The sequence below is a fragment of the Centropristis striata genome, chromosome 16 (genome assembly GCF_030273125.1).
Source record: "Centropristis striata isolate RG_2023a ecotype Rhode Island chromosome 16, C.striata_1.0, whole genome shotgun sequence".
Classification (NCBI taxonomy): Eukaryota; Metazoa; Chordata; class Actinopteri; order Perciformes; family Serranidae; genus Centropristis; species Centropristis striata.
In genome coordinates this window covers 11,925,542-11,938,590 of record NC_081532.1, presented here as the reverse complement: position 1 = coordinate 11,938,590, position 13,049 = coordinate 11,925,542, and the positions used below count along the sequence as shown (strand labels likewise).

The following is a 13,049-nucleotide window of genomic DNA, read 5'->3' as shown; positions in this document are numbered from 1 at the left end:
CAGCTCTTACCTACACTTTGGGAAAATCAAGTCTTGTGTTTGTTAAGTAAAAAAAAAGTTCTTATTTTCATCCTATACCGTTGGAAAAAAAAGATTCAGACTAATTCAAACTCCAATTAACATTCATTTACTTTACATACATTACATTTCATGAGAAGACAGACACGGTCAAAAGAACACACATGGTGGTACAGCGCTCAAATAAGGAAGGATATAAAGCAAAAACATGAAAAATAAAGGAAAGGAAATGAAGATTCCCAGTCACTTTAATCTACAAATTATGTGCGAATGAAAAAGTCTCATAGTTCTTAGTTTTCCATTTCTTCTCATACTGAATGTTTTCTGTGTTTTGTTGAAGAAAATCAGCTTCCAACTTGGATCACAGTCCTGAATGATGTTCGTCTGTCTTTGTTTACCTTCTGAGACGGACATGTCTCACTGCAGAGTTGTCTCTTTAAAAACTTGGCCTTTTTTGTTGATGGCAAAGTTATAATTCTTCGGCTTGTCCAGAGCTTCTTCTATACGCTCATCCAAGTTCTCCAAAGTGATGAAGTTCTTCACATCCTCCTGTAACAGGTTGAAAGTAAAATGTCAGTGTTGTAAGATTTAGGAATATAACCAGGACAGTATTCTTTTTTTTTTTTTTAAACCTATAAAGCTCCTGATGCACAAATTTTCAATTTCACTTGTAGATAGGGTCCCCAGCCCTTTCCAAAGTCAAATTTGAGAACTTTTCAAGCATTTTTAAGTGCATTTTCAAGTTTTTCCAGCACCTTAAAGCTGTGGTAAAATACATATTTATGTATAGTACATACAGTTTATGCTGTATAGTGATTATTTCATTTCCCCATTACAATAAGTTAGATTATTGCCCTTTAAAGAACGAAATTATGTTTTGTTACCGCATTCTTCAGGATAACAAATTCAAGGAAAACAAAACAGTTTAATGTTTAAAATGTGTCACATGTTTCTAAATCGACTGTGAAACCTGTTTTAATTTGTTTCAATCACTTAACTAAAATCAACACATTAAAATTCAAGTGTTTTTAAAGGTTCCAGCACCTGTAGGAACCCTGAGCACAAAAATAATCAAAAGTAGCTTAAAGTATTGACAATTATAACATACAGTTTACACTTCTGTTTAAGTGGAAAAAACAGAAGGAAAAATGAAATCATACCTGCAACTTTAGAATCTCCTTCTCTTTTTCCTTGATGAATTCTTGCTGCTCTTGTTCACGCTGAATGGCAGCTTCTACCTTCTTGCGCTCAGCTTCCTCTTTTTCATTTTGGATCCTCAAAATCCTGAAAGATACGGAGGAGATGGTGAGCTTTTGAAAAATAAGACCTATCCCTTTTAAAGCCAATGGGTGGCCAGAAGACACAAAACCAAGGTTGCAGACAAAAAATTGCATCTGTAAATTCAGTTTTTCTATTCTTTATGTTGTAAGTTTGAGTTTATTTTAACCTGAGTTGGAGCAGGCGCTGGTTCTCCTGGTTGTTAAAGGCCATAAGAGCTTGATGTTCCTTCGCCTCCTTCCTCGCCCTCTCCTCCGCCATGGAGCCCATCTCCTGCTCGTACTTCTTCCGAAGCACCTCCTCCTTAAACTCCAGACTGACAAAAACAGGGGGAAAAAACAGCATTTATGCTTAAAAATCAGTTAATTCAAAGTCTTAAATAATTAGTAGATTATCAATATAGTTGCAGATTCATTTTCTGTAAATTAACTAATTGATTAATCCTCTAATTATTAATTCTGTAGTTTGCATATCATGTAGTTCCATTTAATGGAAACCAAACTGATTATTTAACTCCTCTAATATTTTGCAATTGCAACATAAAATGTCTCCTGGTTATCATGGTTTTGTTGGTGTGGGATTCTCCCCTACTTTCCCTTTCCACAGTCTCTCTGTTGGACTGATTTATATATTAGTTCCTTTATATTATAATACACTACACTTTATTTTTATTATACTTAACTATTAATCAAATCCTCAATTTTCTCAGTATTTTTTTCTTCGATTGCTTTTGTACTGTTTTTAATTTTACTTCTATTCCTTATTTAGTTTTATATACTTATCTTTTTTACACCTCTATTTATCTGTACATATGTCTTATTTCTGAAAATAAAATAAAAAATATTTCCTTTCCATTAAAATATATTTTTCTTAAATTTAGAATTCAAATTATAGGAAAAGTCAAGGTTAGAAATATGCTTAAATTAAAAATTTCTCCTTGGAAATTGTTTATTCATCAAGTGTTTCATTCACAATCCCCTGATGTCAAGTTTTGGCACATTTATTAGATTGGGGTTAAGGGTATACAAATATTATATATAGGAATAAATGTTTCAACTTTGCTGAACAGTTTACGGCCCATCATTTATTTAGGTGGATACACATTTTAAAGCTGGAAAACATTTTTGGCCGTAACACCCATAGATATTATGGTAACAACAGGTGACCTACCAAGTAACGACCGACACACGTGAGTTACTAACGGTTAACGGTGAATTTACGTACCGGAGCGCCCTCAGGATCAACTGGTACTCCGTGAATCTCTCCTTGAGGACGACCATCTCCACCGGATCCACCGGAGGCGGCACTTTGATTCGCCCCTCTTTGGACTTGGCCACCGGGTCGGTGCGGGACTTTCTGCCCCGGACAGCCTCCACGAGCACGGCGCTCCTCGGTGCGAGGAGCCGGGCCGCCTGGACGCCCCTGCCGCCGATTACCTGGAACATGTCGGCGTGGAAATGTGGCTATAGGTGCGGCTCGTTAGTCTGTCAGTGTAACGGTTAGTTAATAATGTAAAGAGTTAACATTGAGACTGAAATGTTATCGACAGAAGACGGCGGCCATGTTGGTGTCCTCTGACCGGAGGAAGTGGTTAGCAAGGTCGCTAACTGAGCTAAGGCCTCTACCGCCATCTGTAGGCACCTTACAGTCTATGGTAGCCACACAAATATATATATTATACTATTTTACAATACGTCACCCTGTTAAAATAATCGCATAACTCATTTTTTTAATCAAAATTGTTTTTTTTTTTGCCTAAATCCTCATGACGCCGGCCACCTATGGTAAAATCGCCTACATCCTCAGTTGATCAGATCATGTGATTTTACCTCTTTAAGATAATGGCCTATGTCAAGTGTGTGACTTAAGCCGATTTATTATGCCTAAGTAAAAATAAAATGTGACTTAGGTAATTTTTTGAACATGCCTTTGTGACTTAAGCAAGATATGGTAACACTTTATTTTGAAGGTGTCTACATAAGAGTGACATGAGCATGTCATAAACATGACATGGGATGTGACATGAACATTAATGACACTTTGAAGTAACATTAATGCTCATGATACTTGTCATGTCATGTTTCTGACAGGCTTGTGTGACTCTTATGTAGACACCTTCAAAAAATAAAGTGTTACCATATCTTGCTCACAAAGGTCAGGCCTTAAGTCATTTATTTCTCTTAAGTTACATAATTTACACACATCGTTATTACGATGCCAAGAGCCATCCTTTGTTGCATCCTTTTTGAGTGAAATGATCAATAAATGTCATATGTTACACTTTTGGTGAAGTTTTTTGTGTTTCCTGCAAAACTTGAAAAAATGAGTTAGGCGATTATTTTAACAGTGTGACCATATTATAATATTTTACAATATATACTCCTTTTGGCTGTATTAAAAGCGTTTTTCATGTCAATGACTCTCCTACACCAGTGTTGTTGTAACGTAACGTTCAGTCGGTGAGCTAACTGAAGTAGCAGGTAGCTAGTTAGTAATTATAATCCAATAATATAATGTGCATATTTATGAAACAGCCAATCTGCATTATACATACTTTTAATCCATTTTGTTTTTTAGCATTAAAATATACTTAAAGTACCAAATGTACCCATGATTTAGATTGACTCTTTCAGAATAATGTAAATTATATTACTGGATTGTGACTGAAAGTGGTGTGTCAGGTTATTGTAGTCAGTTACTGAATACAAGTAACATGGTAGTTTTTTTTTCTCCTTCCTGCCTTTCTTTTATTCCAGTGTTGATTCCACCGTTTTCTAAGAGCACCCGACACATTTTTTATCTGTGCCTGAGTTAACAGAAGAACCAGCTCATCTCTTTTTTCCCCTTTGAAAGTAAAAATAGTTCTTTTGAAGACTACTCTGAGTAACATCTTAGATGCAGACACTGTGGCTTATCATAGCAGGAAAAGTGCAGATGGAACTACGATACTTTAGCAATAGTGCACAATACTAGTGCCCTGGAACTGACTAAACTGAATGGGATGCAGCCATTTATAATATAATTAATTACCTCTCTGTGCTTTTTTTTCCTGCTGTAGGTAATGTTAAAATGTTTGCAATGACAAGGATCTATAAGGCATCCGATATTTAAATGTGCTCCAACATCTCTTCTATTCAGTGACTGGTATTCTTTCTTCATCACAGCCTTTTTTTTTAAACAGGTGACAGATGTGTAATTTCAACATAAATATGGGTTATTCTTTCATTCCTGCCTTTCCAAAAATGGCTAGGAGCAAAATGGAAAATAAGCATAAAAACACTAACTGGCTCTTGAAAGGAGACTGTGACACAACACTTAATGTCATTCATGCTGAGTTATTGTTTTACACTCAGCACATGTGGTAAAAATAAATGTGAAAACTGTTTTTTGTCGTGTGTTTCTTCAGGGTTCAGTGGGATGCCAGGTGTCAGCCTGGTGACTGATGATCCTGCTGAGGCAAGGCACCAACACATTACAGCTACAGCCAGCGTGCCAGGAGCATGGAATGATGGGAAATGGTGCAGTGCTGCTGTGTGTTGTTCATCGTGACATTGAGAGCAGTAAGTAAGGAGAAATTTAAGCAGGATGAAGAGATGTCTGGTTTTTGTAACTGCAATACAGTATTTCAGAGGGAAAACATTTACGGCAGTCTCTGAAACCAGTCTTAAGAAAACTCACAAATCAAGAATCACACATGAAAAATATATATGCAGTCTAAGATTCAGCCTTGCCCACTCCCATACATTATAGCTACTATAACAATTTCTGTATTCCCATTACCACTTACAGCAACCTTTTTTCAAAGTTGTATCAGCTCTGTAGCTCTCATGTACAACAAAATCACTTGCCTGTCAATCAAAAAATGACTAATGACCTATTTAATCAACGTGTAAACATGTGTAAACATGAGTTCAAAACAGGTCACCTTTAGATGAAACCTATACGATTTTTTTTTTTTTCACAGCTTCATTTACAATGCATTTTATCTTGTTATAAAATATATTAAAAACATTTTGCAGAGATTTCCAATCAAAGAAGAGCCCTTTGTTTTGAATTTTGGTCATTATGAATGAAATATTCATTAACTTAATTTATTGGCGCCTATACCACATGTTATTAACCAAACTGTATGTTTTGTTTTTAGAAGTTTATACAAAGTTAGTCAAGGTTAGAAATATGCTTGAATTAAAATTTTCTCCTTGGAAATTGTTTGTTTATCTAGATAATCAGGTGTTTCATTCACAATCCCCTCACCATAATTGTTTCATTTTTCCTGGCCGTAACCCTAAATTAGAAAGTACAGTAAAATTGGTTAATATAAACAGCTGGCAATACACATAAACTCCTGTGCCCATAATAAAATATAAATAAAGTGCCTTTTCAAGTGGTCAAAAAGTGCTTGAATTTTACTCTGTGCTGTGAAACATTACATTTTCATGTAGGTTTCATCCAAAGATGAACCTAATTCTACATGTTCACACCTTCTTTAAATATGTAATTAGTCATTTTCTAGTTGACAGGCAAGTCATTTTGTTGTACATGAGAGCCACAGAGCAGACACAACTTTGAAAAGAGTTTGCTGTAATGTCCACATTATGTCCTGTAATGTGCTGTAACATCCTTAAAAGTGTCAAATGAAAACAGGAGAAGTGATCTGATTTGCAGGTGAGTTATATGTTTATTCAGCTTGTTGCCGGCTGTTACAGGTACACCGAGCGTAATGGTGCAGACTTTGTATTATTTTCACAGATGTAAAGCACCATGTAGATCTAACATCGGCGGACAAACAACAAGGAGCTCCTGCACTTATCTTTCAGTTTCACTGTTTAGCTTTGAATGAACTCACAGAACAGAAAACAGAACTAATGCAGATAAGCTGTGAGACACACTGCATGATTAAAGGAGAAACCAGTAACAATTAGTCTTCCAAAGCATTTAACTGTCCAGAAGTGAATACTAGAAAAGACAGGTTTATTAGAAATTAGAAATTTTAATAACCGGCCAAATAGAAACTTGTAGAAATCAAAATTGTATAATTTGCGTAAATGCAGAGGAAGAATAACTAAAAATGACCAAAATGATTATTTAATATTGTGAAAAGAATGTTTTTTTAAGGTTACTGGTTCACTGATACTATAGAACCAGGGGTGCAGGACTATGCATGATTGATTGGTAGAGTTCGCGGGTCAATAATGCTGCAGGTTTCTTGCATCAGTGCAAACACAGGTAAAGTCCAAGCATCGAGAGGTAAAAGGGATTTTTGTCCTCCCTTACAAACAATTGGTCAAATGTTTGCACAACGAGGTTTCAGAAGAGTCAAATAGTTACTCTGCTGCTTGGACCTTAGCGTGTGTGACAGAGAGGAACTCATCCAAAACAATACTGCTGTCTGGACTTACGTAGCTATGTAACTAATGCAGTGCAGCCACTCTGCATATTACAGCCATCATCTTGATGTGCGGTGTCAGAACGTGTGTAGAAGAAGGGGGACTTCTGGTGGACCTCTTGTTTAGCACAAGGGCGCATCTGTCTTGAGAACGATGAGCTTTGGTTTTGTGATTTGGTTTAGGGAGGAGTAAATGATGGAGGGAGTATTTTGGGGAGGGGGTAGGGCGGGGGGATGATAAAGAGGCGAACATGAAAGTAATTGAGGGAGGAAAAGGGGTAATGTTTGGGTCAGGGCAGGAAAGAAGGGGTGTGAAGAATTCAGGTTGATGCCAGGCTGGTGGCATTTAGGTTTTAGTTTAGGGCAGGGTAAGCCAGACGAATCTCTTCCCCCTCCAGAAGTTTCCTAAAAAATAAAAGGGAACGAAGAAATTATCCTTGAGTTTACAGTGCATTTTTTTGCATTAAAGTTGCAACAATGAGTTGACTAATCTGATTAGTTAATCACAGAAAAACAATAGCCAACGATTTTGACAATCAAGTAATCATTAAAGTAGCTTTTCATGTAGAAATGGCAGAAAATGCTGGGTTCAGCCTCTCAAATATGGAGATTGGCCGCTTTTCTTTGTTTTATATTATATTAAACAAAACATCATCATTTAAAGCCATCAGACTGGACTTTGAGAAGCTGATATAAATATTTTAACAATTTTCAGATATTTTATAGACCAAACAATTCATAGATTTAGTCAAAAGTCAAAGTCTGCCAATGACAAAAATAATAAGTTGCAGCCTTAGTTTGCATATTATACAATTTACAATAAAAGTATAATACAACATAATTTTAAATATGTTGCTGCAGGAAAGTCACTCAATCATAAATGTTTGTTTAAGAGAAACTAAATGTCAAGTTTCAGGTCTCACCTGTATGCGGCTATTTCAATGTCAAGGGCCATCTTCACATTGAGAAGGTCTTGGTACTCTCTCAGGTAGCGCGCCATCTCCTGCTTGGCCTCCGTGATATCTCGTTCAAGCTCACTTATCCGCATCTGTCAAAGCAAAAACACAGCCATTCATTATTAAATATCACAGTCAGTGATGCTAAACAAAAGAACTTGTACAACTTTACGATAAATATTTTATTTTAGGTTATTGTTGCTTGAAGAGACGGTTGGGAAGACACTGTGCACTCTCAGTTTATTCAGACAGTAACCTTGCAGAGTTGCACCTCTGCCATCATTTCCCACTGAGCACTAAAGTATGTGGAGGGTGCAGCTGCTGCAGAGAATATATTTACATCTTGTAGCGAAATGAGTATGGCTCCTTTGTGTTTGTGCTCTCTTCTTTCTTTTTGAGGGTTTTCTTTTATTCTGAATGTAAGTTAACATTATTCTGTCTAATCTTGCGTGTCCAACCTTAAGGCCAAGACCCTTAACACGCATCTCTAAAATGTATGTCTTTCCTGTCCCTTTTTCCTGTGCACCTTTGGAAGAAAGACATGCTCGTGAGGATCTGGTCTGAGGGCACTTTTTGAGTCATATTGAAGAAAAAAATGGTGAAATAACCAGACCAGGTGCCACATTCTTGTTCTCACATCTGTTTGGTGAATATTCATGCAGATCAGGGTCTTAATATCCTTTATTCACCTGGTACTTTGCCACCTCTTTGGCCTGCATCTCCTCCAGATCCTCCAGCTGCTTATTTAGGGAGTCGATGACGTTCCGCAGGGATTCGATCTCAGAGGAGCGGGACTGAAGCAGCCTCCGGTACTCCATGGTCTCCTCCCGGATGGCGTGTACGGCCTCGTTGTTTTTGCTGGCCATCTCTGCCACACTCGCGAACTTGTTCTTGTACCAGTCCTCGGCGGCCTGCATGTTCTTGTTTGCCAGCCGCTCGTACTGTGCCCGGATGTCTCGCAGGGCGGTGGAGAGGTCCGGCCGGGACACCTCCACGTCCACGCTGATGTTAGCCACCTGCAGCTGGGCCTGCAGCTCTGCTTGCTCTTCTGCAAAGACTTTCTTCAGGAACACAATCTCATCGCACAGAGAGACCACATTGGCCTCGGCATCACAGTTGGAGAGCACGGCCCTGCTGGCGTCCTCCCTGGCCCTCTGCAGGGCCTCCTCAGCATCCATGCGCCGCCTCGCCTCCTCATCATAGTGCTCCTTCATCTGCTCATACACATCATGCAGGTAGTCTCTCTCCGCCTCCATCCGCATCTTCTCCCCGTTCTCTGAGTCTATCATGGCCCTCAAACTCCGCGCCTGCCCCTCGTAAAGCATCTGCAGACGAGACGGGTCATTCTGTCGCCTCCTCAGCGCGTCCAGCTCGGCCAGCAGAGCTCGGTTCTGCAGCTCCAGGTGCCTCACCTTCTCGATGTAGGTGGCGAAGCGGTCGTTCAGGTCCACTAGTTGCTCCCTCTCCTGGGAGCGCAGGCCCAGCAGCTCTGTGTTGACAGTGCTGGCCTGAGCCAGGTCCATCCGCTCAGAGCCATCTGGCAGGGAAGAGGAGGCCAGCCTCAGGATCCTCTTCCCAGACGGAGGAGCTCGAGGAGAAGAGTAGAGAGAAGAAGACATGGAGGTTTTGGTGGTGGTTTGGGACCCCTTGTAGCTGTCCCAAGGGCGACGGTAGGAGAAGAGGGAATCGTAGCTCATGATGAATTTTTGTTGTGGGTTTTTTTGTTTGTTTAAGAAAAGGATATGGATGTTTTTAGTTTCAAAAGGTTTTTTTTATGTCCCCCTTGTTCTGCACACCATCGGTGAGGATGAGCGGGCGTTTTGCACTGCACCAGCTCAGTGATGCTGCAGATCCCTGGCTTTTATAGAGTGAGTGTGCCCCCCCTCCACCACAGAGAAACATCAGTGCTGTCAGCATCCACCAAGCCAATAGCAGACTGCTGCAGTGAGGAGAGAGGAGGTTGGTTTTCAGAATCACTCTCAGCATCAGCAGGAAGACTTGGTGTGGTAGAGCAGCTTTTCTTTTGATCTGCCCTAAAAATAGCAAAACAATCAATTACTCTCATTACTCCGCAGGGATATTTTTCTTGACTTTATGCCCTCAGTGCATTCTCAGATGCATCTCTAGGACAATAAACACATTTACATTAGTAAAGTGAAAAAAACTAGGGGCAAACCGGTTTGAAACAAAGTCTTTCCCACAACCCATTTAGAGTGGATCAATACATAGTGCATAAAGGGGATGTACTTTAACAGACAGGCACTTAAGGGTTTTAATGTTATAGAAAACAATAAATTAATTACCACACAGATTGGTTGGTACTTAAACAGATTGATGTGTTGATGTGACAAATGCCCACTGCTTTATCTGAGTGATATGAATGATGCTATTGATGAATATTCCCACATGATATCAAAACCTTTCACTCATAATATGAACATTGCACAGGTGGCTGGAGCTTTATTTTGTTAGTTTTACAGATATTTAAAAACAAATATTTTGTCTCTTCATTGTTTCCTGTTCTGCTATAAATGTCCTGTAGTAGACAGGTACCTCTACACGGTGCCCTACATACTGTTACTGTTCCCAGAGTATCTTCAGACATATCAGTTTGATCTATTTAGATTGCAAATTGATGAGTCACTGATTCTCACTCTGACAGTGAGTGTGGGAGACACCACCGAGGAAGAATCAGTATCTGCTGACACAGAGAAACACCCCTGCTGTTTAACGTCCAGAGATGAGTCAGAGGGTGCCTTTAAATCATCCTTAGTGTTGAAAATGAGGCCTCAAGCCGACGCTCTCATACAGGAATCGATTTAGATTTCTGCTCAAGGACGTGTTTCTGGTGGCAGGCATTCTTAGACTGGTGACAGTCTCTTTAAAGCCAACATTAGAAGCTGTCGGGATTTGTAATCCTGCTGCTCTGCAAGCACTCACTATCTGACCCCAGACAGTAAAAGGGAAGATAATTAAGATTTCTGGCACAAGATAACCATAATGTATCAGCAGTGTTGATCTAGTGTATCTTTTCTCACTTCGACCATGCACACACAGTTAGTATATCAAAATGACCGCCCTGATGAAGGCAAAATAGGCTAAAAACATTTGGCAAATAAAGCATCTACTTTTTTGGATTTTGGAGAAATAAGGCATAGTAGAGTCTTTGGAAGAACATTTTGGCATACCCCTATCACACAGCTTCCAGCAAGAATAAAAATCAGATTGTACTATTTTGCCAGTAGGTGACATCATTTAGCCAGACAGTGTCCATCAGTTCAGTTCATAAACTGAAGTCTTGGCACCTACCAAAGTAAAAGAGGAGAGGATTCTTCAAGTATCTGATCTGATTGCAAAAATATGACATTATTGTACATCCAAAGGCTTTTGTAGAGGGAGATGCTCTATTTATGTTGCAATTCTTGCAAAATGGCCCTCGTTAATGTGTGACATTTAAAGAGACAGTTCACCCAAAGAGACGCTTACAGTTTTTCTTTCCATTTACAGCTGCAGTTCATTAATTTATCAATTTAATAGTCGATTTAGCAGTTATGATACATATAACTATTGTTACATAGGGAGAGGCAATGCAACAGATTGCTACAGGGCTTCTCCTGTCCTTGTTTGATGTGGCTTCTTGATTAAGCTTCAAGCTTTACTATAGTTCAATCAAATGCAATTCAAAAGCAGAATATGTTATTTTCTCCATCAAAGCAACAATAAAAAATGAAGTGAAGAGTTTGGTGAATTTGCGAAGTAGTGTGGGATAATGGGAGTTGTTGTCTTTGTCCACCTTTGCAATGTTACAATCAGCTTCTCCTGGTTAAGATTCCTTCAGTGTTCACTCTTCAGGAGGTTTTTACAGGAAGCCCAATTATCCACAAAGTTTTCCTCCTCCCCAAAGCAGATGAACCAGCTGATTAAAACCAGTTAAAACACTGAATAAAGCATTTTCCCGTTAAAAATCAATGTTTCTCCAAAGCTGTTTGGCAGAAAGGACGTCCCGGAGGGGCTGCGAGTCAAGCTGCCTCTAACATTTTCTCAGCTTGTTTTTCTGATAACTAAAGATCCAGATGTCAGATGACTAAAATCCTCCGTCCGGGTAAACCAAGATCTAAAAAAATATGCATAAAACTGAATAAAAAGTAAATTAATGACAGCTTCTGCCACATGTATCATTGACAGGTGACAAAATGAAACAGACCTTGCCTTACCTTGATAAAAAAATATGGATTTCTCTAGGTTTGAAAATTGTTGGAAATATTTGGGATAATGTAAGTTCACAACTCAACAAAATATATAACACATCCAGTCGTTTTTAAACATTTTAATGTGGAAAAACTTACAAATGAACCCTTTAACCTAATGACATTTTGTTTGTGGTGCTCACAGCAGCAGCAACAAAACATAAAACAAAATAATGTAAAACTTTTGAAAGTGTCATTGGCACTGTCCCTTTGCAAATATGGCATGGTTATTCACATGAATCCACAGATCTAATTGCAAAAAAAGTTTTTTTTAGAAGGGCTTTCTACCAAAATACACCCACCAGCAGTCTTTTGTTTGCACAGATGGAGGAAGTGCTGCACAGTACGGTCTGTGAATAATCATAAACAAAATACACAGAGGAAATGTAAGAGGGAAACATGCCGTTTCCATGTGCACCACTCCTAGATACTAAAATCTTAAGTTAATGCTCAATTCTTAACAGAAGGCATTTTGACAGTTGGGAAAGCACACGTGTGAAAAGTAAAAATAATCTTTGCTGAATTAGATTTTGCTGCTCCAGTTTCAGGGTGCTCATGTTGTTCATGCTGGCTCACTGTTATGACTTACTGGGACATTTAAGTACATTTACTCAAGTACTGTACTTGAGCACAATTCTGAGTTACTTTTACGTTACTTGAGTATTTCTATTTCACGATACCTTCTGCTTTTACTTTACTAGATTTTGTAGGCAAATATTGTACTTTTTAGCCGGGTTCAAAATTCTTGTTTTATTTTGTTGACATATTAGAGTCAAAGGTTTTTACAGTGGGAATTTTTGACATCTCTTTCTATCACTCCATAAATCAGTCAACAACAGCCATAAAGATTTAATTTTGCCATGTTATTAGGTATAAAATGTTGTTTAAATCAGGCATTGAATGATGTATCAACAAACCCCTCTGTGAAAACCTCTGCTGGTAAAAAGAGTAGAAATTATAAGTAATAGATATCCCCAAACCTCCACAGTTCATTACTTACATTGAGACAGTTATTTTTTTTGTATTACAAGTTTTCTGAAATGTTATGTTCAAAAATGCAAATGAGGTGTTATTTAATCCTAACGTTTGGTGAACTTAAGAGACAAAATTTAGAGGTGCAAATAGACAAAGTTCAGTTAAATAAACACATTTATGTGCATTATT

The 13,049-nt window shown here is 38.5% G+C and overlaps 2 protein-coding genes across 2 annotated transcripts; both read right to left on the bottom strand.

Moving 5' to 3' along the window:
• Positions 1-111: 111 nt before the first annotated feature.
• On the bottom strand, positions 112-2,903 carry mrps26 (mitochondrial ribosomal protein S26). Its single transcript, XM_059353842.1, has 4 exons — positions 2,521-2,903; positions 1,466-1,612; positions 1,179-1,302; positions 112-567 (listed from the first exon to the last, which is right to left on the bottom strand). Exons 1-4 carry the CDS (start codon positions 2,739-2,741, stop codon positions 436-438), a joined length of 624 nt encoding a protein of 207 aa, XP_059209825.1. The 5' UTR covers positions 2,742-2,903; the 3' UTR covers positions 112-435.
• Positions 2,904-5,951: 3,048 nt separating this feature from the next.
• Positions 5,952-9,473, bottom strand: neff2 (neuronal intermediate filament family member 2). The gene is made up of 3 exons (XM_059353841.1): positions 8,328-9,473; positions 7,606-7,730; positions 5,952-7,087 (listed from the first exon to the last, which is right to left on the bottom strand). The coding sequence occupies exons 1-3, from the start codon at positions 9,333-9,335 to the stop codon at positions 7,036-7,038; spliced, it is 1,185 nt and encodes a 394-aa protein (XP_059209824.1). The 5' UTR covers positions 9,336-9,473; the 3' UTR covers positions 5,952-7,035.
• Between the last annotated feature and the right edge of the window lie 3,576 nt (positions 9,474-13,049).